The sequence below is a fragment of the Paralichthys olivaceus genome, chromosome 3 (genome assembly GCF_024713975.1).
Source record: "Paralichthys olivaceus isolate ysfri-2021 chromosome 3, ASM2471397v2, whole genome shotgun sequence".
Lineage (NCBI taxonomy): Eukaryota > Metazoa > Chordata > Actinopteri > Pleuronectiformes > Paralichthyidae > Paralichthys > Paralichthys olivaceus.
In genome coordinates, this window is record NC_091095.1 from 15,025,328 (window position 1) to 15,049,456 (window position 24,129).

Below are 24,129 nucleotides of genomic sequence, written 5' to 3' on the forward strand. Positions count from 1 at the left end.
ATAATGTTGTTTCTGTCATTCTCTCTGAGTGATTGATGTTCAGTCAGAAATGTTGACAACCAGTGGGGTGACAAATTCTGAGTGTCTGATGCCCAGAGAGAAGGCAGGTGCCCGGGCCTTGTGTACCGTCACTTTCTCTGGATTGTAAGATCCAGGACCAGGCTTCTCGGTGGCATCTCTGGGTAAGCTGTGTCGCCCCAGCATGGAATACGCAGGCTGTCGGTGTAAATACACACCTGGGTCCGTGATGTTGTACCTGCAAGGCCCGGGCGTCTTGGCTAAATCCACAGATGGTCCTCCTGTGCTATAAGTACCCAACAGTGTGTAGCTCGCACTGGCTGGCTTGTTTGGGACTTGAGGGCCCATGAGTGGAGGGAGGCAGTACTTGTTAGGAGCAGGTACTGAGTCGACGCTGCGGTAGAGTGTGCGTGAGCCCATTGTGTAGGACGGTGGTCGACGCTGGACGTTGCATGGCGCAGCTTTCTCAGGACTGTATGCCCCTGGTCCTGGTGTTCGCAGTAGCTCCTCTAATGAAGAGAGAACAGTTGAATAAAATAAACCGTCAAGTCAGAACCATATGGGAGTTTCAGGATCAGAGTTTAAGCTGAAGCAGCTGACAGAATCTCAACAGGTGTCAAAAACAAGTGTTTTTCGGTTGGAGGTAAATTGTAACAGCTATGAATAAGGTTGTAGGGTAACATTCATTTTAAAATATCATAGTCTATAAAGGAAAGAAAGCACTGAAAAATATTTTTTCCATATTGCAGGTGCAGAAACTTACTCTGTTCTTTCATTCTGCCCAACATGGAGTATGAGGGTGTGCCATCTTTACCAAAGCGAGTGATTTTTGCATCAATATGGTAACGAGGCCCCGGACTGGAGTCAACACAATACACTGCAGGGAATGTACATATTTATTATGAACTCAATGTAATGTGTTTGGTTTGATCATGCAATGGCTTCACATTAGACTTACTTGGTGAATAAAGACATGTTGTCTCCATCTACTGGATATAGCTTGATATTGCACCACCATGGAGATAACACTGACTTTATGTGATTCAGTGTAATTATCCCGAAAAGAAGTTAAATTATCCAACTCATTTATTCTCGATTAGCTCGTGGTTATGAGCAGCTTTGACACTGAAGTTCATTCATACCATGATAGTAACAAACCACTTAATAATAATAATAATAAATAATGAAGTTTCTACCAAATCTCAAAGTAAGAAATAAAATGTGTCTTACTGTTGTCGCTCATCTTGCCATGGAAAGAATAGGCAGGGCTGGTTGGTTTGGTGAAGTCATGGCCAATAAATCCAATGGTTGGAGGAAGCCCATAGCGACCAGGACCTGGCCCTAAACACAAAGGTGCACTGTAGGGTCTCTGCACACTTCTTTACTATTTCACATAAACATCAGGTGCCTCAAATTACATCTGCAGTGCTCAAATAACAGATCTGCAGAAGAGCTTCAGAGTGGCAACACTTGTGTGCCAGAGTAAAGTATTTCTACACCTTCATCAGTTGCCAGAAAAACAAAGGTCTAAGTCAGTGAGTAATAAATATGTCTACAAAGTAACAAAATGATTGTGCTTCACTCAAGCTTAAAAAACGTTTGATTTATTACAACGTGAGAAGCAAAACTGATGTGCTTCATTATCATTCTGTTCTCATCTGTCAGCCAATCAGCCTGCAGCTATAAGTGATTAAACTTCTGCATCTGATTTTTGTCTGCTGTGCACATGGGGTCAGACAAACAGCAAGCAGATCAGATCAGATCAGAGCAGGACGATGCTGCAGGCAGCAGCGTCAAGACACAACCCAGGGAAAAGTATTAGGATTACATCAGCGTACAAGTGTTCGGAGGCATGTGCACACGCAGAGCGAGTTGGAGCATTTTTCACAGAAAGGAGCAAGTCCTGGCAGGTCTGCACTCTGAGGAATCCTCCAGTCTGTGCGAGACAGTGTCCCCCCCTTTGAAATGATGACATGCCATATGACCAAAAGTAACTGGAACTCAGGTAAAGATGTTCATGTCTTCACGCAGGGTGTACAATTTCACAGTGCCAGGAAAAGTAGCTCTTTGTAAAACTATTTTGATGATTACCTTTTTCTCTTCCTGCAATAGCTGGATATTTCTTCTCCATTGACTCTTTGTAGTGATGGATCCTTCAGAAATCCCTCAGTAGCAGCAAAACTATAGAAACATTCATAGACGTTGACCTCAACAAACAATGTAGAAAATAAAAACCTCGAAGCTAATGTTTTTTGTACCTTACCACAGGAAATTCCTCCTCTCAGCCAGACCTGAGGCAGGTCGCATTCTCAGAAATTCAAACAGTCATCAGGGGAGCACCAGAGGAAACTCCTGAATCCATGTCCACCTCGTTGCCTCAGTTATCACAGTGTAGTTTATCCAGGATCCAGCATCCCCCGTGCCTCCACTGACACTGAAACCCAGAACCCTGGATGATCCAGAATCAATCTCTAATTTCCTCTGAAACAATCAAGAAACCTGAGACCTATAACACACATCAAAGTGTTAACAGCGGAGCGGCCTCTGCCCTGGATAGGGTTTTATCTCTGCCCGTTTGTCCCTTTGTCCAAATGCTCCATCCACAGTGGCTCCTGACAGGTGAATGGGGCCCTTCCTCCACACAGGCACTTGCATATAGGTGCACTCAGGTGTTGTTTAGGAACAATGTCATCACTCCGATTCACTCTCATGTAACGCTAGCTCCCCCTGCAAACCATGAAACCAGGATCCCCCACCCCCCCCCCCTTCTCTTTTCACTCTTTCTGCTCATCGCAGTGTGGAGACACAATATCACTCCTCAGCCGTGCATGCAGTTGCCAGGGTGACTGCTGCGGATACTTTGCTGCAGACAGGTCCCCTGCACTGTTGGCTTGTTGTCACAGGAGTTGGACTGGATGGGTAGATCGTTCTGTCTGGGCTCAGAGGATGGAGGGAAGTTTTTGTGTAGTTCCATCACTTTATCTCAAACAGAGAACAACAACAGATCATTTTCATTTCCCAGCATGCACACTGCCTTGGCACCGCTCACTGTATCTTTATACGTTGTCTTCCCCCCTGACATGCAGATATAAAGCCTGTGTACGGAGGCAGGGTCAGAGGCAGTGCAGCACACCTGGAGCAGTTACTACCTTCACTCAACAGGCCCCATTGATCTGGTCATAAACTGCCAACATACAGCTGGAATACACTGCTGGAAATTGAACCAGCAACCTCTGGTTTGTCATCTTTAACTCGAGGTCAAACAGATTACCTAGATGCAGTTACAGTTCAGCCCTCTTTCATCTCCTGGTCTGGAGGCCTCTGAGCAGCCTGTCGCCGGAGGCCATGGTAACCAAGAAGGTCGACAAGTGACGTGTGCAGAAAACAAACATTAAACTTTTACAGGCTCCAACTCTCTTGCCACAGCTGCTGCTTTGGTAACGCAAATCTGGTGTCAGCAGCAACATCGACACACACAGTGCACGCTCAAGCCTAGACGTGTGTGCAGTATGTACAAACTGATACACACACACATGTGCATGCTTTCCGTCTCTGACACAGCAGCTTGCCAGGGGTCACAGAGTCACTTATCAAAGCAAAGGGCCTTCAGAAGCTCACTGCAGGCAGGAAATCATCTCCAGACTTAACTAGTTCCTCAGAGGAAATGGAGCAACAGAGTCTTCATAATCAACTGCACTGGAGCTGCTCTGCTGGAGGAACACTCGCATGTAGTGTGCTGCATCTGCAGAAATGACTCTGTGGGGGTAAAGGAGAAGTAGTAGGGGTTAATCCTTTCAAGTCTGCGCATGTAGACAATGGTATTTTCAGTAATGTCATTGCCCGGAGCATCTTCAAATAAAATCTTCATATCTTTAAACTCTGTACAACTTGAGCTAAAAAGTTATGTGAGTCAATAAACCATGATAAAGGATACAAGCACTGAAATTGAGTCTTTCAATCAATTCAAGCCCTTTTTCATCATATTTTGCTAAATAAACACATAAAACATTTATCCCAAATATTCCTAAATATAGAAACATTGACACAAAAAAATTAAGTTATTTGAACTATGCATAACATTTCTTTTTTGAGATTCACCCGTGTTTCTCTGATACTCTCTGAAGACTCTCTAGTGCCACCGTGTCTTTTCAGCACATTTAGCATCACATATACCAAAACGTAATGATGTCATCATGAGCAAACAACATGAGGTGGAAGGCAGAGGCTTTGGCTTTTGCTGCAAAACCAATCAATGTTCTAACTATCATGGTTTTTATTTTAGAGTGATTTGAACACGATCATGCAAACAGCAATCTCTCACGGCCCTGACTTAAGCCCAGGAAACACATATCACTGCTCAGGTCTTGTCTACTTATTAACCCCAGTGTAAATCCGACAGAATCAAACCCCTGGATTGTATACAAATTTTATTCTCATTTGTTTTAAAAAGCACAATGTTTTGATATGAATCTCGGGGGCTAAATTTAATCAAATTTGGTACATTTACACAAATTTAAAACTTCATTCTTGATTTTGTTTGAGTTGATTGCTCCACAAATCAAAATTTAACAAAGAAAAAAAAAACACAATAGCTTATGAACTGTACAATCAAATCTCAAGGTAGGTAAGGTGAAAGGCGACTTGAGAGTAGGTGATGTTCGTGTCTTGATACGATAGTTTCAGAAACATGTCAGCTGGCACGTCCTGGTGCACCGCTGGTCAAAAGACGCATCTCTTGTAACTGTAAAGTCCATTGTGTGAGTCGGCCAGAGGCCTTCGTTACATGTCAGTCAGTCCCCTCGTCTCTCCTCAGGTTTCCTGTCAATCTCTAATGTGCTGTTTAAAAAAAAAATCTCAAAGATGAAAAACATTTCAGCTTATGTTTCTGTAAAGCATATGGTTAGCATATGTCTTTTTCCAGCACCAGAATTTCATCAAACAAGTCAATAATTGGGTTAAAGCTTGCTATGAAAGGACAAAAATGCATCTGATAGCACAAACTGTATCTTTTGTTTGAACTGAACCACAAGGGTATAAAGTCGACTGTGTGGGCAGACAATGACAAAAAAAAAAAAATACAAATGATATGACATCTAGCTACAAATAAATACCACAGATAGAAAATATAACAAAAATATTTTGCTTAAAGTCAGGTGTAATTACAAACATAAATACTTGATTATTTCTTCTAGTGATTATAAAGGCAGTACAGTGAATAACAAAGACGCTATGGTGCCTATTGGTGACCAGGAGTCTGGAGGAAGAACAGTCCAAGTCTGGAGGACACAAGCTTAATGACAATCACGCACAGTCACATCCAATTGCACACAAACACACATATATGAATGCATCCGCTCAAACATACACGCACTCGCTCACAGAGTCACTCTCGTTCTCCAGACCGCACCGTCTCTTCCTTTCAGGAGTCCCAGGTCTCTCTTCTCTTTCCATTCACTAACATATATTCACAAATAATGTACAATTTGGAGGAAGGTATGGCTTCGCTCTGTGAAGGTTTCTGTGGACGACAGGAAAACAAAAACAAACTTTCAATATCTCAGACGCAGTTACAACATCTTTCTCTGTACAAGAAACCTGTGGAGTGACAATGTTATTTAACTGTCCGACGGCAGCCAACAGTTCTTTCTTAAACATTAGAAGACTGTTAGAGTCAGGCATAAGAAAAATGAAAGGGGGAAGATTTCTTTTAAGGTTTCTCCTGAACAGACAGTTTAGGCACAATCTCTTCAAAGGCCTAATACTGATGACCACGATGTATGTGTGTGCTCAAATAATAATTTTAAGCTTGTTACCAATTCATCCATGCAAGGCATTTTGTAGAGGCAGCCACATGTGCTAACGTTGGTAGTTTGATATATTTTTAAAGCTGCAACTAACTAAACTTAACTTCAACTTTTTTTTATATTTTGCCTTTATTCTGATGCAAAATGGAACAATAATAGTCTTCCTCTTCTCATTTCTTGTATATTCTGTATAATTTATTCCTCTATCCCTTATCCTGCAGCAGAATCTACTCAATAGAGCGCCAAATGTGTATCCATCCATGTCTAAAAGTAGTCCCCAAGAAATGTGTTACTAAAAGACTAAAAACTACAGTGCTCTGCAGATTCAGTGTTCACCTTAAAAAAACGATATATTTGTGACCTAATTTTAAAAATTCTTGCCAGTAAGACATTATTTAGACTATTCCATTGTTCGTTTTCATCTTTTCATCAATGCAGAAGAAACTGCACATACCATCGTTCAGGGGTGGTTTTTGTGTCCAGTGTGGGTAGCTGGGTATCTGCTGTGATGAGCACCTTCTGCTCTGCGTCCTGCCTCCCTTCAGGAAGGTAGAATTGCTCCCCTGGCTCTGCGTCAGCAAGGAAAGGATCAGAATCTGGGTCGTATTCATAGGAGTAGTAGGAAACCTCTGCCATGGATCCCTGCTCCTCTTCACCTGCACACATCAGGTTTGGGTTCGTGACAGATACAGACACATTGAGAGATAAAGCCAGTTGAAAGATAAGCAGTGACGGCCACTTGACTTAGTGGCGTGGAAGTGTGCTTGACATGGAGATCTTCAGCGGCAATACCCCATCAGTGACAGTAGGGGTCCTTCTACACTTAAAATGTTCTACTTTAAAGTCCCATGGCACTAAAAGCATGGTTTCATTAAATGCTTATATCAGATTTGCACTTATTATGAGTCATCTACAATCACATTTCACTTACTTCAACATTATGGTGACCATTAGACTTTATGGTGAGTTCTAACACGCAAACAAGAAATATTTTGTAAACATTTAATTCACAAAGTGGGAAATGTAAACTTTACATGACTAGAAAACATGCACACGATAGGAAGCTCAACCGAAGCCTGTGTATCCAGTAAACTGTATCCTCTGGTACAAGCTCACTAGTACGACAAGTCTGCACAGGGAAGTTAATTCCACAGCTTCCTCCACTGTTCCAGTGGAAACTGTCAGTTCCTTGGCACAGCCCACCTTCACCTATTACACTCTCGGTGCACTTAGCAGGCATGTCGTCAACTTTCTAATGGTTTACAATGACAGTGTTTTTACAGTGCTTATTCAGCCTAATCACCCTTGTGGTTATCATGCTGGAGGTGAGCATGTCAGGCTGTGTGCGTATTTTCCTCTGTAGGCATACGTGTTTGTGCACAAATCCTCATATTATATGTATAAACCTAAAGAAACGTGGTGTGTGTTTATGTATATTTGTGTGAGTGTGTGTGTGTGTGTGTGTGTGCATAACAGAATTCCTGTGGTGAGTGTGAAACATTTTTTTTACTATGGAGACCTTTCCCTGAGTGCAGCTTTGTGAGCTACTGGGAGCTGCAGGCTGGGAAACAAGTCAGTGCAGGCTGTGCCACATCACTCACACACACACGCACAGACACAAACACACACACAAACACAAACACGCTAAACTGGGATATATCATAGATATCTCACACTATACCACATGCAATCCATGCACATCCGTGTGCAGCATGTATGTGCAGCATGCACACTCTTACAGCTTGTAAATGGCTGCAGCGCCTCTTTATGTTTTCATTGCCAAATGTAACACAGCTACATCCTCCCTCCGCACGCAGCCAAACATCCTATCAGGAATTCTCTGGCTGCCTCCCTGGAAGTGACTGCAGATCTAAGCTCATGGCACAGCAACAATCAAGCCTGCAGCGTGAAACCTATCCACCTATTTATCACACCGATTGTAGACATGATGTGGCAGCAGGGGAATGTGCTGCCACACAAACCATATCTATTTCTTTCCTCTTATCTCTTCTCCCTTTTGATCAGTCTGAATTTTGTCTTTTTTTACACCCCACACATCTTTTTTATCTTTTTGCTTCTCACTGTTTTTTCCTCCTACCCTTTTGAACTCCCATTCTTTGCATGATAAAAAAAACACACACATAAACACACATATACATTATATTTAAAATATCTGATTGCATTTATTTGCACACGTCACCACTAGACGCCAATGTGTCTGAAATATTGACTCTAAATTTAGATTTGCACTGACACAGAAGCTCAGATTGAGCCATCGTGGATGCAGAAGCAGATAGATTCAAATCCGTAGATGTAACATGTAACAAGTAAACGCTATCTCTGCTGCTGGACCTCAGCAGGCAGATGGAGGGAAGGTTAGAGAGCAAGACAGAAGTGATATAGAGGAGTGTATGTAAGAGTTGGGAGGTCATCTACAGCTATGTGTAGTATAGTGGCAGCTGAAGTTACCTGTGTGTACAGGCACTGAGGGCTGCTCAGTTTCCTGGTTTGCTGTCGGTTGCTTGTCCTCCACAGTGGTCTGCACTGGAAAGACAAACACACAGGTTCGATTATTCAGGTTTATGTGGTGGCCACGGCACATACCAGAAAAAAAGTAGTTATGAATCAAACCGAGTTTCAGTGTTGCATAATCTAAATACTGCCTAGAAGCATTATCCACCCCACTGAGCAACACCTCTGATGTACACTCTGTCTCAACAGGAGCCTGCATTAAAAAACACTTTCCAAAAATAGCAGGGGCCAAACCGCGGCTGAGGGGGCCATGTGTGGAAACAAATTATCTCTTTTTCCTATTCAAAAAGGGGGGAAATGGTGGCATTGAATGTCCCCCCACGCAACCGTACACAAACAAACAAGGTCAGGGAGCACCAAACAAAACCACGGTTCTTTTGATGATTGACGCAACATGAACGACTTGGCACAAACGCAGCTCTTTAACCACCAAAGTTTTGTCTATGTCTTTTCCCCCAATCCGCTCCACAACATGAAGGCTCCTTTGTTGTTGGGCTGTGCGTCGGAAAGGAATGTGACAAGGATTTCAAAGGGCTGGACAAAAGCACTCTGTCATTTGGACGGAGCCCTGTAATACAGCGGGGAGCAAAAGAGGGTGGAGGGGGTGCGACGGGTAGGAAACTCTTCCAGTAATCAGCTCAACACCTGAACAGCTGTTTCCACACACAGAGGAGCAGAGAGGAGAACAGACACAGGGACACGTACCAGATGCATGCGTGATGCACGATGGACGGTTCCACGGCGATGCTGATAGCAAAGCAAAGTCAAACAAGTGTAGCCCAAAAAATACGCAAGGTCACAAGAGACAAACACTTTGTAAAGTTGTGGGAAATGGAAATACAGTCGATGTTTTGACTAAACTTTTACATTCACAGGAAGAGATGAAAAAACCTAAAGCTGGATGAAGAGGCCAAACAAGAAGATTGTCACATCAGTCAATATTGATAGTTATCATGATAATTGTCACATTATTATTTCTTCAGGTAAACAGACTGATTGTGGATTAACTGTGTCATACCTCCTCACTGTGCAAATGCATACATCCCATATATACTGAACCATCATGTTAGATAAGCTGCTTTCAGACATACACTGAACGCCATATATTCTCCTGAAATTATCTGGAGGGGCTGCATTTGCAAACGCAAATGTGCAAATCCGTTGTTGCGGACAATCTCCAGAGTTCCTCCTCTCAGGATAATGTCCGACTGAGCCCATACTCCTGAGTTTCACAGCAATCCAGTGGGCGTGTTGATGACTTTGCTAACACGTGACAGACGAAATACCAGAAGGATACAAATATTTTAGGGTGAAAAACAGAAGCCATGCAGGTAGAAGATGCAGATAAAGATGTCAACTGAGAACAAAATGATTTGAAAGCTTTTGGAGATATGGGCCAAACCGGTTTTGTGTTGCCCTAAATATATAGCTATGGTTTTAATGAGGATAGCCACAAAAGATAGACAGTAAAATATGCAGGATGTTAACATTCACATTTCCAACCCTGCTGACTAAGCTCTAATTGGCAAACTGTCTGATCAAATGGCAGACCTGTTTGAATCTTTGAACAAATCTGATAGAGGGGTTAAGATTCAGATGTCTAGAACCAGGACGTTCGTAAAACGAGCAGCAGAATGAGTGAATGATGAAAAGACTGAACCAGGTGATGTCAGGTGTTGTGCATAAGCGAGCTCTTACTGTGAGGACACTGGGACAGTGGAACCTGCTTGATGCGTGTCCCATTTCGACAGGCAAACACCTCCATCTGACACTGGTTCTGGTAGAGCTGCCCGTCTGACCCACAAACCGGCTCGCCGTCGTAACCACAGTCCCTGTAGCAAGTGCAGCGCTCAAACTGCTCCTCCTCCAGGCAGCCGTACACATTGTTGCACTGGTTTGCCTGCACAAAACCTGCACGAAAAAATAAATAAAAGTGACTGAAGGAAATACAGAGCCTGTGTATTATGAAAGGCGTAGAAAGACTCTCACCTGTCCAGTGATTGGTTGAACTCTCCACCTCATTGCAGGTTGGGCCGTCACAAAGCTCCCGTGCCAGTGGGCTGCTCTCGCTGACGTTGTAGAACCGCGTTGCCTCGAAGGCTGCACAACAAGCAGAGACCCACACCAGCACATTCACACACCCACACACACAAAACAATGATGACGCTCGCTCACCATAACTAGGTCATAAACGTAGAGAAAAAAAATCCAATTTCCATAAAAAAGAAGCCACTTCATAAATCATGACCGGTAAGACGTTTTTCCTGCTCTGTAACTCTTTAAAGAGCGGCACTTAAAATATTCATCAGAGGCACACCTGGTTCGTAGTAGTCATAGATCTTGACCGGAACAGGCGCTGTCTTGCCCACAATGTATTCCCTGACAGCTTGGAAGGCCACACACGTCACACACTGGCTGGGAATCTAAGAAGTTGTGGCAAACAGAAAAATATACTCACAAAACATACAGAAACACATGCTACACTACAAATGTTCAAATGTTCACAATGTTTTTTTGTGGTTAAAAGTAAGAGAAGGAAATTGGTCGACTGATCCAAATAGCAAGAGCAGGTAACACTAGACTGCCGCAGCATCACTGGTGACTGAACACATGAAATGGATTTGGAGAGATGATGATGTAGTACACCTTCACATTAAGGAACAGGGTACAGTCTGCAAGCACTTTTTTAATACTTGAAGTTCATTTGACAGCAATAACTTACTTTTACTCAAGTTGAAGAGTTAAAGTGGTACTTTGACTTTTGTCTATTTATTTGTACTTTTACTGAAGTGAAATGTTTGAGTACTTTGTCCATGTGACACAATGACTATTCAACTCACCTCGTCGAAGTAGAACAACACTTTCCTCCCATTCAGCTCATATCTCTTCAGACCCACTCTCTTATCCATCAGCAGCTGTAGAGGGAGACACAAATGAAGTGTGTAGGAAAACACACAAAAAGAACCGAAGCAAATCTGCTGGGCAGAGTCACACATGGGGATTTTAAAAAATTATATTGAGTTCCTTACTGAAGTCAGAAATATTTTATGAGATCCCTCACAACAGTCTTTAATGTTACTTTATGAAAACTGAGTGTCAGAAACAGCTGAGCCAACCCTCCGTTATAAAATGAGGTGGACAAAATAATAGGAGCACTTGCCACCAACAGCAGCAAAATCTGCAGCCTCCAGCTTGATGTTTGTAGAAGCCACGGACATGGACGTGAACACTAATCAGCACCACAGTGGACTGGACAGCTCCACCTCATGCTAATCAGGGTTTACTTTTCACACAAGATTAAATATAAAGTGTTGACTGGTTAACATGTGCTCATGGTCTCATGAACCACGTGGACACTCATTACGCACAATCCTGCATCTCAGCTGTCAGAGATCCTTCAACTGGTGGATTTCCCTTTGTCTGCACGTATAGTTCATAACACTATGTAGTGCAGTGGTCTACATTTGAATGTTTTCCATGAGCCACAACCTCAATCCAAACCATATGTAATCTACCATGTCATGACGGCGAGGATGGAAAATGTACCAGCTCACCAATCATGGACTTGGTTTATATGAGTCAAATCAACAAGGGATCATAACTTTCCTCAGTGAGAGCCTGATCAGAGTTTTTTACTCAGTGAGTTTCTGGTATTTTGTGAACATGGTGCCCAAGTGTACAGTTGGGTTAAACGTGCATGGCCATTTCTAATAAATAGGAGCGTATCAATGGGTAATGAGGAAATTCTGAGTGTGTGCACAGAGAGCCGGCAGAGTTAATTCCCCCTACAGGGAGATTTTTCATTCTGTCAAAGGTGGCAGCCTTTGGACAGCAGGGGTTTATGAGGTGCTCAGCCTGAGCTGGCGCCACCGAGACACACACACACACACACACACACACACACACACACACACACACACACACACACACACACACACACATACACACACACACACACACACACACAAACACACATACACATACACACACGAACACAAGATCAACAATCTGTCAACAAAAAATTGCCAATGAAATCCCATTGCTCAAACGTTATGTCTGCAGCGTGCTCTGGGCCATTAAACAAAGCTCATTATATTGGGTGATAAGAAGCGACGGCCGTGGTAGCTCTCAGTCAGTCATCGGGCTAATCATTCATGACTGCAGCATCCATGAAGGCAACTAGACATGACTGTAGCGGCCAAGCTTGCCACCATAAATTGAGGAATGTAAGTGGCAGCCGGGCAGGCAGCAGTAAAACTCAGAGGGAGGCCAGCAGGGGTGTAAACTGAGCTTGTTAGCCACTGCAGCTCAGGTCAGCCTCAACTGACACACTCACAGCGGTGTGTATGTGTGTGTGCAGGTTTTTGTATGCGAATGTGCGTGTTTAACATCTCCCCAGGTAGCCAGAGAGGTGGCTCTTGTAGAGATGAACGCCTGCAGACAAAGGCCTCATAACTGTCCAGTAATGAGGGACAAGCTTGTGATGGGTGGCTGGGGAGCTGACCTGGATCTAGACTTTAAATTTAGCCTCAATTTCTATTATTCTCCATCAGTGCCGTCCTATTTTAATTCACCCACATATCCTGCCAGTGTTATTCCTTTCATTCAATGTTTACTACATTAAATCCATCTCTTTCCTCTCTCCATTGCAAAATTTACAAGTTTCCAAGAGTCACTGTCTCCTGAGGCCCCAGTGAGGTGAGTGTGTTTGTTGTGACCTCTGACCCCGAGACATTGTAACTCCACAGGGCCTGAGCTGGCTGGTCCTCTCATCAAACCTGGAAAAACCACCATAAAAAGGACCTTCATCTTCATGACCGCTCTTGTGACCGTGACGAACACATGGACACACACGGAGACACGTGATACACCTTCACATTGACCGTGTAGAAAACACACTTCAGAGGAACTGTCCCTCAGTTGAAGGAAGACTTCAGGGGCTGGTCTGAACAACAACTTTAAACAGCAATGAAAGGAATGTCAGGTTTACATCAAAGCAACTTTCACGGTACCACAGGAATAACCAGATCAAAACGATGTGTATGTTCGTCTAAGGAGGCATCCTGTTTACGTGCTGCTACTTTTCTGAGACCCAGTTCAGTCCCTGTATTAACATCCGTCCCAAGTGATCCAATCACAAGTGGTCAGCTCTCGAAAGTCTCCTGAGTTTGGATCACTCAGACACACATTCTGAGGTGGTCTGGGACAGATGTTGTCACATTCTTGCTACTGCGTTTGCCGCCTACTCAGCTAATGTCCTCTGACCCACTACAGTTTAAACGCAGTTGTTTACACTTTTCAGTGTCCATAAGTCCATTTGTTTGTAGCCACCACCACAAAATCAGCACTGACCAACACATGGCTGTCTGTACAGCAATCACTGAGCCATTATGACCAGTATGATGATTTTATGTGATTACTCACCCTTTCTAGACTTTCGACATCTGCTCGGAAACCGGAAATCATGGGAACTTCTATGACGGCCATGTTGGATGAGCCCGAATGGAGCCACCTAAGCAGAGGGTCGGGATGAAGATAACATAGTGTGAGAATCAGAGCTGTGCAGACCCACTCCTTATTTATACACAGATTGTGTGTCATACCGAGCACAAACTTCCAGGGAGATTTGAAAGTCCATTTTGTCCTGGTGGGCTGCTGGATCGTCATCATCGATGGGTGCCCGCCGCTTCCGGTTGAGCTCAGAGCGGTTGTCGGCGCGGCTCCGGGAACGCAAAGGAGGATGACGCGAAGAGGAGGAGGGGGGCTGCAGGTGTCGCTCCTGAAAAGGTTCTTTCAGGTCCACTTTGAGCTGGAAGGCTGGTTTAGATACTGGGTCAGGTACGTTGTACGACACATCAATCTACAGACAGAGACAGTGAACATATAGTGTTAAAGAATGTTACCCACAGAATCAATAATGACATTTACTTTCACTGTTTTGGTTGCTTTGAATCCCTGTAAGGTCAAATTATTCTTCCCTTGCTCGTGGTATGGCTCTAGCGATGCCACAGCAAGAAACTAGCACAATATTATGAAGTTGAATACACCTCATTTGAGACTAAAACACCTGTGGGCACTCAGACTGGTGCAAGTGCATTTCTATTTAAAAAACATGGGCAAACATGGGAAAGTAACAACTGCATAGGTCTGAAACTAGCATAGACACTTGACTTGCGAGTGCTAATTTGTGCCAATAAACTAAGATAGAGCCCTAAGTCTTGGATTGTTGCTCCCAATAGTCACTTGATGTAGCTTTACTATGAGGATATGACCATGGATATCATTGCATAGTAGTAACTGTCAATCACACAATATCCAATCCCTACATAAACATCTATTTCACTCTAGGCCGGGGCATAATTTACAAAATGAACATCATGCTGCATTTAAGACGACCATAAACTCTTTTCAGGAAAATGTTTACAGACGTTATAAATCAATTAAGAAGTAAGGTAATTTTCTCATAGACTTCTATAGAAACTGGCTTCTATTTGAAAACTGTGGAGTCGCCCTCTGCTGGTCACTCTCTTTCAAGACCGGGAGTCTACGTGCACTTTTATTTACACAGACTATACACAGAGCTGATGGTTTGCCACAATGTGTGCTACCAAAGCACATTTTCATTTGTTAAAATGTTAGGTCTAGTGTGTGTGTGTGTGTGTGTGTGTGTGTGTGTGTGTGTGTGCGCTGTTGACAGCAGTATGAAAGACACATTTTGGCATCAAACATTGGCAACAAACTACTTAGAGTTCAAATATTTAGGACCTCCGGCTTTGAAAAGACGAGTAAAGCAAGAAAAAAAAAAGACTTAGGCAGCACTTTAAAGCATAGACCACAAATCATATTCACTGGACACAAGACATGCATTCAGCAGACGACTTTTTAGCCTGAGGACAAGTCACTGCTTTGACGCTCTTTTTAATTCCACAGGAGATTATTATTGCCAGAACTGTTTCAAATTCTGAATAAATCATCCGCCATGATTTGAGACCTGTGCAAAGCTACTAAATAATAATCCTGAGGCACGGGACGTAGACTCATCACTTACAGTGTGTCTACAAACACATACACAGGCTGGGCTCTTTGATAGGCCCCCGCTCTTGTATTTCATTAGAGCCCAGGTGCTGCTGGCCTGAGGGGCTGTCAAGGAGGTGTCTTGACGCAGAGAGAGGTGTGTGTGTGTGTGTGTGTGTGTGTGTGTGTGTGTGAGGGGAGGGGAGAGAGGTGTGAAGAAAGGAACTGTGTGTTTGTGTACGAGTTGGAAGACGTTTCAGGCACTGCACAGTATGAACGCAACCTCCGCTGCTCTGTCTGCCTCTGCTTCGGTCAAACCAAGTTCTATCTCACTTGTAGGTTTACAAAAACAGGAACTTTGACAACACATGCTTTTATTTTTTTTTCATCTATGCCCTGTTTGGTTTTAAAGTTGACAAATGTTTAAACATTGGTGATAATACGAGAGAACAGAATATCATCCGGCAACGAGGAAAAACTGACTCTTGGTGTTTATGAAAAGGGTTTTTGTTTGCCTCTGGTAGAAGTAGCACAAGGTAGACGTAAACAGCATCCCGTCCGGGGGCCGCGGGAATCAACAGGAATGATCAACACATTCCAAAACAACTGGCTAAACTCTACCAGATTACTCCAATTTATGGGGGGTTAGAGGGAAAATTGGGACTCATTGGGTGACGGTAACTGACTCTCCCCTGCTGGGAGATTCTCGCTGTGAGCCAGTGAAGTAAGCATAGTATTAGAGTCCCACTTTTTGGACAACATTCAAGACTACAAAAGTCGCAGCTGTACAATACCTGCATGAGACAACAGCCTTCTCCTTTTGCGCTCACGAAAAGGCCTGTGGGGATACTGGGGATCTGGGAAAAGAAGAAACAAAGCGAGTCAGAGGGGGCAAAGAGAGGTGAGTGAGTCATTTATCAAGTGAATGAATGCTGGAGGCTGCTGCGCCGCCACTAGTGGGTCCCTGGCTACTAACCAGCGGGGCTTAATTGCCCCCAATTATAGCTGACACCACAGTGGAGCAACATGCCTGGCAGAGAGGACGTACTGCGCTCTCACCTGAACTGCTATGGCTCATGGAGCACTTTTACTGACCTAGCGCCATGGTGCCCTGGCCAAAGGTAGTTTGTGGTCACGCTGTCGTAAGTTTGTAATGTGCGAGCATGCAGGCCAGTAAAGCACAGCTATTAAATCAACAGATCAGCCAGGTGCTCTTGGGAAATCCAGCCTGGTTTGGTTTGGCAGAGTGAGAAAGGTTCTGGCTACTAAAGAGCCGGACATGGAAACATAGAGATTAAGTTGGATGCCAGAGTGTGGCTCTAAAACACAGCTACTCATCAATCACGGTTAACCAGGAGGGAAAACTTTCTTAAACTTGCATTTAAATGCAGCGGTTGGTGCACTTAATGTTGATAAAGTGCTGTTGACCTAGACAAACACCCTGAAGTGTGCAACTCATCTCCATACAAAAACAACAAGGAGCAGCCCTGCCATTAAACAAACATCACCAAGGATTTACTCTGTTCACTGTTTCCACGGATGTGATTACCTTGGCGCTCTGGAGGAGTTTCTTGTTGTCCCTGTTGAGTTCAAAGGTTTCCTGGAAGTCGAGGTTGGTGGAGGCCAGTGAGATAGTGAGGTTGACCCCTCCCACATAGGATAGGATGGCGTATTCCGACAGGGCCTGCAGAGCCACACACGTGTCCTGGCACAGAGAGGAGCAATAAGAAAAGTCAACACTTTTGACAGAATTGTTGCACAAACATTTTAGGCTCAGAAGGAAAATATCCAAGAGCAGAGCAGAAATCCAGGCTTCACGCATGCACAGAAGCAGAGTGAGAAGTAAATCTTAAGCTGGAGTGCAGGAAATGTGTCCAGAGACAAATGAGTTGAGTGCATGCACACAGGTAGAGCACAAGCCGAGCAAATCTAAGCACAAGCAGGGGCTGTTAGAGTGCAAGTGCATGGTTTTGAGTGAAAGTACTACAAAAACTGAACATGACATCAATAAGAACACAATAGAAGATAGGACCCATAGCAACCTGTGTGGACGAGAAGCCGCCCAAGGCATTCCTTTGCTGGGAGAGCCATTTGACCACAGGCAAGGCAGAGGCCACATCCCCCAAGAGAGTGTAGGTCAGAAGACCATAGGCTGTCATCTCCACCTCCGCTGACACCACTGGGAAAAAACAAGAAATTATTACAAAGATTCTTATTTGGACTTTGCTATTAAATCAGGCATTTCCAATTGGGAGGTGATGTTGATGGATGATGAGTATACCCGACTGAGAAAGGCCATCGCTGAAGCCCATGAAAGTGTCTTCGTCTGTCATCGTGCTGCCTGTCAGGCTCCAGTGGGTGAGTCCATCTGCAGACACAAACAAAGTGAGATAAAGACAGAGAGGGTCCAACACCCTGCACCATATGACTCATTGTATCATTATCCTAAACTGCTTAATCTTTCAGTGACTATGCAACCAAACCCTTTGCCTTCATTATACTTGGCAACTGAAATTATTGTGATAAACACTTTTTTGTATTCCGCTCAACTGTTGCAGTGGAGAGGAAGAGAAGGAAACGGCCAAAGGAAAGCTAGAGTGAGATAAGAAAAAGAAAGGAAAGGGGAGGAGGGGATTGAACCACCTACGACTACAGCACAACTGACTGCAAAGAACTGGTCACTGTCATTTTTTTAAATGGTGTATTTATCGTGTGGTTACTTTCATTCAACATCTGGTCTTTGCTTGTTACCTGTTCAAACATCTCTTCTCCACTACTTAGCTCTGAATGAATGACTCACAGTGATGAGTGTGGCAGATACCTTGAGTTATGGCCATGTGGTTGAGGCGGCGCAGGGCCAGCGGGGCGTAAGGGCTGCGCAGCAGAGCCAGGGCATACGCGGACAACGCTGTGGTGTAAGGGTCATCGGCGGAGTACGTGTTGCTCTCCAGGAAATCCTTGGCTTTGGCCACAGCCACCTTCTCTTCCTGGATCAGAAGGAACCACATGTAAAACAAACACGGATGAACATGTGGGAGCAGAAATGATCAACAGTTTATAGGACGTGTCAGAGATGGAAATCCAAAACAAATATTTATGGTAAACTCACATTTCCTTCATGGTCACATAAGTGATATATTTACATGCATGGACATAGAGCCATGTATTTCTTTGCTTGAATTAATGTTTGTAACATAACACTATTATTTGAGCAAGTTATAAATTATTTGCTATATACATCAACATTATGGCAAAATCCATAGTTTATGGTAGGTAACTGTAGGTAAATTAAGAAGATATATATTTTTTCTTTAGTTATATTCTGTCTTATCGGCTATGCCAATCTTATTCCCCCACAAGGATAATCAGATATACCATTTATATGACATGGCTTATGGCAAACCTTTACACACATGCACGCACGCACGCACGCACAGGCACAAGCTACCCTAAGGGAGGATACTCATTGGAATAATGCATTCCTTCTCTAACCAAAACCATTACAACTAAATGCCTCACCCTAACCAAGTCCTAACATTCAAAAACGCCCTTTGAAAAAGTGAGGACTGGCCAAACTGGCCCTCACTCCGTAAGATCTATACTCAAAATGTCCTCACAGAGAAATAAGTGTCAATGTTCATGTTTAAAAAAAATCATGTTTAAAAGCTGCAGTTGTTGAATAAACATTCATTTTGGCCATTAAAAAGTTGAGGGTTCACTTTCATCTCATGCAGATGTGACCTTCCCTCTCATCCACGAGATGATAGGCCTCCACAGCCCCTCACTGTAATTGCAGCAGTCATCTTTTAATTAAGTGAAATTGAAGGGGTGGGGGGGCTCTGCTTTGAAGTGAAGGACACCTCTTCAGTTTTTATCAGTTGTAAAAGGACAGACTCTCTGAAGAAGTCTTTTGCGATAGATAGCAGAGGAAACACAGCGAGACAGATGGATGGAGAGGAGCCAGGGACAGGAAATGCTAAGTAAAGATTCAACTATGTGGACAAACGCAGAGCAAAGATGTTGAGCAGCTTTTATGCTGCATGAATCTCCAATAAAAGCTAAAGAAAATCTCAGCGGAATTCTATTGCAGTTCTTCCTTTACCAGTGTCTTTGATTGTAGCACATACGGTGAAGTTGTTAGATTATTTAAATTAAGAAAAATGAAGGCAAAAAGAGAGAAAAGTGCAAAAAGCAGAAAGAATAAAGAGACTTATACATCCTATGTGTCTTTTATGGGACTCAGTTGTCCTTACACATCAGCCTGAATGTGATTAGAAATGAGATTAGCAGCACTGGGCATAACAAATATGGGTAGGCTGACTGCCAGCACATCCATTTCCACAACTATAAGGAATGCAGCGATACGTCCACACACGACTCAGGCTGGTAGGACAGGCAACAGGAGTAGAGGTTTAAGTGGAACAGGTTGTGCTGCTCTTGAAGTTTTAAAGACTTTCTCCTTATTAACCTATGAAATCATAAATTGACCTTTTCCAGTGGGTTTAAGTACCAGATTACACACTATTTGGTCCATGGGAAAGTTCAACTCTGAGGAGTGACTGTGGAGTGAGAGGATCAGACAGCAATGATGTGCTATTTTGAGTGACTGCTAACCTCAGTGGTGATTCCTGTCTCCAAGAGAGCTGCTACCACATACGCTGTAAGGGAAATCTTCCCATGGATCCCTCCCTGTGGACAAAAGACACATAAACTCTCAGTTACTTTCACATCATAGATCTCATATTATACGATCCCCATCTTGTCAAATTCACCTAAATCTGAAGAATAGCTTTTATCTATTTCATCTAATCAGGCAACATGTTAAAAGAGAAATGCTCATATTGAAGTTTATAACTTCAATCTGGATAATTATTTCAAAAATTGGTTTTGATGCTCTAATGTTCAGGAAACAGAATGTGCATTGCTGCAGCTCCTCTTTTCAGCCTCTGTCTGAAACACGTGGTTTTAGCTCCTGTCTCTTTAAGGCCCCCCTGCCAATAGAATCCAGTCTGCTCTGATTGGCCAGCTGTCCCTTTCTGTTGTGATTGGTCAACTACTTCCATCACATGTAGAAAATGTCAGCCTCCACTCTAAGTTTACCTGGCTTTGCTAAGGGTTTAAACCAGACTAGCTGCTTGCTGAATTATTCAAATGTTAAGCATGACATTACAATGATGCAGAAGTTGACGTGGTTTCAGGAGCTGTAGGAGCAGTGTTTTCTGTGAGGAGCTCCCTTTATCGCAGACTTTGGGCTTTTTAACTTTGAAGACCTTTTACATACACAAAAATCCTAGATAACACACTTAAGGAAAGAAATTCTTGGAAAACATAATATGTGTCCTTTAAGCAGCCTAAAGTTACCATTGAATTTGAAAAGGTCCACCTCTGTAAAAGGTATCTTAGTAAACAGGAGCTCAGCCTTCCCTTGTCCCGAGTTTAAATATTTGACAGAAAATTAAATTTTCACCTCACAAAACAAGGATGTAGATTTAGACAATAAGTTAGTGAAAGAACAGGAATTCCACGCATAAAATTCCAGTCCCAATCCATATTGTCATTGTCAGGGAGGAAGAACCAACACCTCCTCTTCATCAAGATCTCTACCTTTATCCCTGCTCACGCCCTACGTATATCCAACTAGACACAGTCCTACCTGCAGGTCTTTGTTGAGGATGCGTCCCATGGCGGGGAAGGAGCCATCATCCCGCTGGTGTTTGATGAGCCAGGACTTGGCTTCCCGAAGCTCCTCTGGGTCGATGAAGATGAAACCCCGGGACTGAGCGAAGGACTTCAGCACAAACGCTGTCAACCTGGAGGAAGGAGAGATGGAGGCAGTGGTGGAGGGGTGAGGCAGATAAAGACGGGTGAGATTAAAAGGAGAGGGGAAGGAGATAAGAAGGAGAGATAATTAGAGATTCTTTCAAACGTGTGCTGGCACATCCCGATAAATACTTAACTATCAACACTTTGAAAGCAAGAGCTTTTTCAACGGATCACACTCTTTCAGTCTGTCAGCAGACAGGGAAGAGGGGTTCATAGTGAAGAGTGTGGATTGAGGTATGTTTTTTATCAAGTGGATGGGTACGTGTGGAAGTATCTGATGAAATAAAAGGAAGCGAGGAGGGAAGGAGATAGGTGCAGCAGGATTTGATCGCCGCTGCAGAATGTGGCTGCTGCAGAATGCGGCTCTCTTGGGAATGTGAAATCTCACGCGGGCCAATCAAGTATGTCTCTGCATGTGCGTCGGAGATTGCAACTTATACAAACATGGATCCTTTGGACGGAGGTTGTGAATCTGGCAGGCCCGAGAGAGTAACTGAGTTTATGAGCCGTGGTTTTAGTGGGCCACTGTGGAGTCGGAGCAGAGGGGAATCACTGAGAAGACCCTGGTCGGCCCTGAGGGCATGAGCTAATAAACATACGCTCATCCATAAACAACAGACCTCCTGGTAGTGGTTGAAAAGATTCAAGCCTTTGAACAACTCCTCAGTGACATTCCACCACAGCGCCCCTGACTGCAGCTGACTTACAGGATGAAGCAAGCTGCAGAACCCGAAAAAGAAAGAAACACTAGGTGGAAATGGGGAAATAAACAAACAGGTCACGCTCTGGTTTCTCAATGCAGCTCTTACGCGAGCGTCACGATCCAAGTAAGATGAGTTGGAAAGGAACTTTGCTCTCATAAAGCAAAAACAATGAAATCTTCCCTGGCTCAAAACTGGATATTTTTACTCCCCTGAGACAAAAGTAGGGATGAAGCCACAAGACGGTTGGAATTTTTATAAAGGTAAGTAATATCATGTCACAGGCCTTTAAATGTCCAGCCCCAGAAAAAGGTTTTAGGAAGTGTAAATATGATTTAGTTTGAGGAAGGAAGGAAGGAAGGAAGCACTAGAGAGGCTCACTTCCACTGCTCAACCCTTGGCTGGGGCCGTCCTCTCCCAATTCTTCCCCTCCACTACTTCTTCCTCCTGTTCCTACTCCCAGATCCCCCCTCTGAGCCCACCTTATCCAGCTCCGCACTTCAAAAGGGTTGAAGTGAAGTATTTCTTAAAGACAATACATCGATACGCTTCATGATAAAGCCACGGTTGATAAGCTTAAAGGTGAATGTTATGAGTTGGACTTTGAGAAAGTTTTCCTACAGTGATGCATTACTTCAACCGACGGGTTAGAGTTAGGGTTGACATCATGAATTAGATGCTACTACTCCCACTACTGCAACTAAACTGAGAAAATTAAATCAAGACGCTAGTAAAATGTCTATGGCTGATACTTTCTCTATTAACTTTGGTGGATTTGGTAGTTTTTCCTTACTCTTGTTGAGGGTTAAGGACAGGGGACGTCGCACCTAGTTAATTTGATTGATTGATTGATTGATTTTATAAATTAACACAACCACAATCAATGACTCAGTCGCTATGAAGCTATTCTACATATTAATAAGCACTTTGTAACCTTGTTCAGATAAGTGTTATACAAATAAAGTTATTATTATTATATTATTGCAAAAAAACTAAAATATTGCTACTTTGCAACAAGACTGTAAATGTATATTAGGTTAATACAGCACATATCAGGTCTTTTAATATCTGGGATTCAGCCCCAGAACCCTGCTAACGCTGTCAGATCAGTCTATGGGCAGACACAAAATGCCAAGCCAGCTTCGACATGTAGAGCCAAGCACTGAGACTTCAGAGAAAAGGAGAGAAATATATACTGTCCCACTCTAAGACTATAGAAGGAGGAGGCAAACTTTTATCTCAGAACAATTTTTGAAGTTGAGTTGCAACCTCTCTGTTCATCTGTCTCTGATCATCTGAAAGAAGAAAAGTAAAGTTGAGGACTGGTATTTCAAAATAGTGTATGGTGGTTTTATAGGACTCCTTGAACATATGATAAAACATAAAATCCAAAACATTATTCTATACATTTGTATTAAGGGTAATGTTTAAATTAAGTTTGGGTTTTTCAGTTAGGCATGTGGTGAAAAGAGCATTTCGGGGATGACATGGCATTGTGACAAGACCAAAACATCATATGCTTGCACTTTTAAGGCTTCAACTCGACCAAACAGCTAACAGCACACATAATACAAAACCAAAGGGCATTAACAGAGCGGGACTCGTGGAAATCCTCTGTAGCCCAGAGCATCTCATTTTGGTTCAGCATTCAACAGAAGGTAGACAGCACTCTCCCAAAGGCCAAATGAAATGGCTTCACAAATATGCACAAATGCACTAACACCCAACAACAAAGTGTGTGTCATTGTGTTTACAAAAGCAGCAAGAGGTTAAAAACCTTCACTCTAACCCCCATCATTCCTCGTCATTGTTTCCTCTCTCCTGAACGACATTAAGTCATTAAGCTTTTGCTGGACTCTGTGGTAACAGCCTCTGCAGCAGAGATGGCCAACATTGCACAACAAACTCTTTCTGCCAACTCTTGTCATTATGTTCAAACTTTTCAACGGATCTTGTCAATTTCCCCTCAGATCCATTTTTTACGAGCTGGAGTACATTAACACTTGTGAACCCTGGAACCAAAACAAAAGCCGGGGCCTGACGTCGTTGTTGACGGATTCATAATGTGTCTGATGTGGGTTTACTGAGGGTTCACCATCTGTGTTGTGCCCACAAACCCACACTTGACGCTGCGGGGCACCAAGGGAAGAAACCTCCAGACCGCTGCTTGTTACATCCTCATATCCTTCCCATCGGGGGAAGAGTTCAAGGTTTCTGTGGCAGTTACCAAATACACC

At 43.4% G+C, this 24,129-nt stretch overlaps 2 protein-coding genes across 2 annotated transcripts in view; both read right to left on the bottom strand.

The window, feature by feature from the left end:
• Positions 1-22: 22 nt before the first annotated feature.
• cimap1d (CIMAP1 family member D) lies at positions 23-4,295 on the bottom strand. The gene is made up of 5 exons (XM_069522145.1): positions 2,282-4,295; positions 2,110-2,199; positions 1,249-1,359; positions 782-895; positions 23-527 (listed from the first exon to the last, which is right to left on the bottom strand). The coding sequence occupies exons 2-5, from the start codon at positions 2,147-2,149 to the stop codon at positions 40-42; spliced, it is 753 nt and encodes a 250-aa protein (XP_069378246.1). The 5' UTR covers positions 2,150-2,199; positions 2,282-4,295; the 3' UTR covers positions 23-39.
• A 135-nt stretch (positions 4,296-4,430) lies between these two features.
• cpamd8 (C3 and PZP like alpha-2-macroglobulin domain containing 8) overlaps positions 4,431-24,129 on the bottom strand; it is a 43,024-nt gene continuing 23,325 nt past the window's right edge. The window contains exons 29-44 of the mRNA XM_020081377.2: positions 21,022-21,178; positions 19,983-20,057; positions 18,190-18,355; positions 17,650-17,736; positions 17,411-17,547; positions 16,918-17,073; positions 16,163-16,225; positions 13,958-14,214; positions 13,779-13,866; positions 11,195-11,269; positions 10,672-10,777; positions 10,344-10,454; positions 10,053-10,265; positions 8,292-8,366; positions 6,277-6,478; positions 4,431-5,536 (exon numbers count right to left, since the gene is read on the bottom strand). Coding sequence (XP_019936936.2) covers position 5,536; positions 6,277-6,478; positions 8,292-8,366; positions 10,053-10,265; positions 10,344-10,454; positions 10,672-10,777; positions 11,195-11,269; positions 13,779-13,866; positions 13,958-14,214; positions 16,163-16,225; positions 16,918-17,073; positions 17,411-17,547; positions 17,650-17,736; positions 18,190-18,355; positions 19,983-20,057; positions 21,022-21,178 — 1,969 coding nt within the window. The 3' untranslated portion in view covers positions 4,431-5,535. The remainder of the gene's footprint in view (positions 5,537-6,276; positions 6,479-8,291; positions 8,367-10,052; positions 10,266-10,343; positions 10,455-10,671; positions 10,778-11,194; positions 11,270-13,778; positions 13,867-13,957; positions 14,215-16,162; positions 16,226-16,917; positions 17,074-17,410; positions 17,548-17,649; positions 17,737-18,189; positions 18,356-19,982; positions 20,058-21,021; positions 21,179-24,129) is intronic.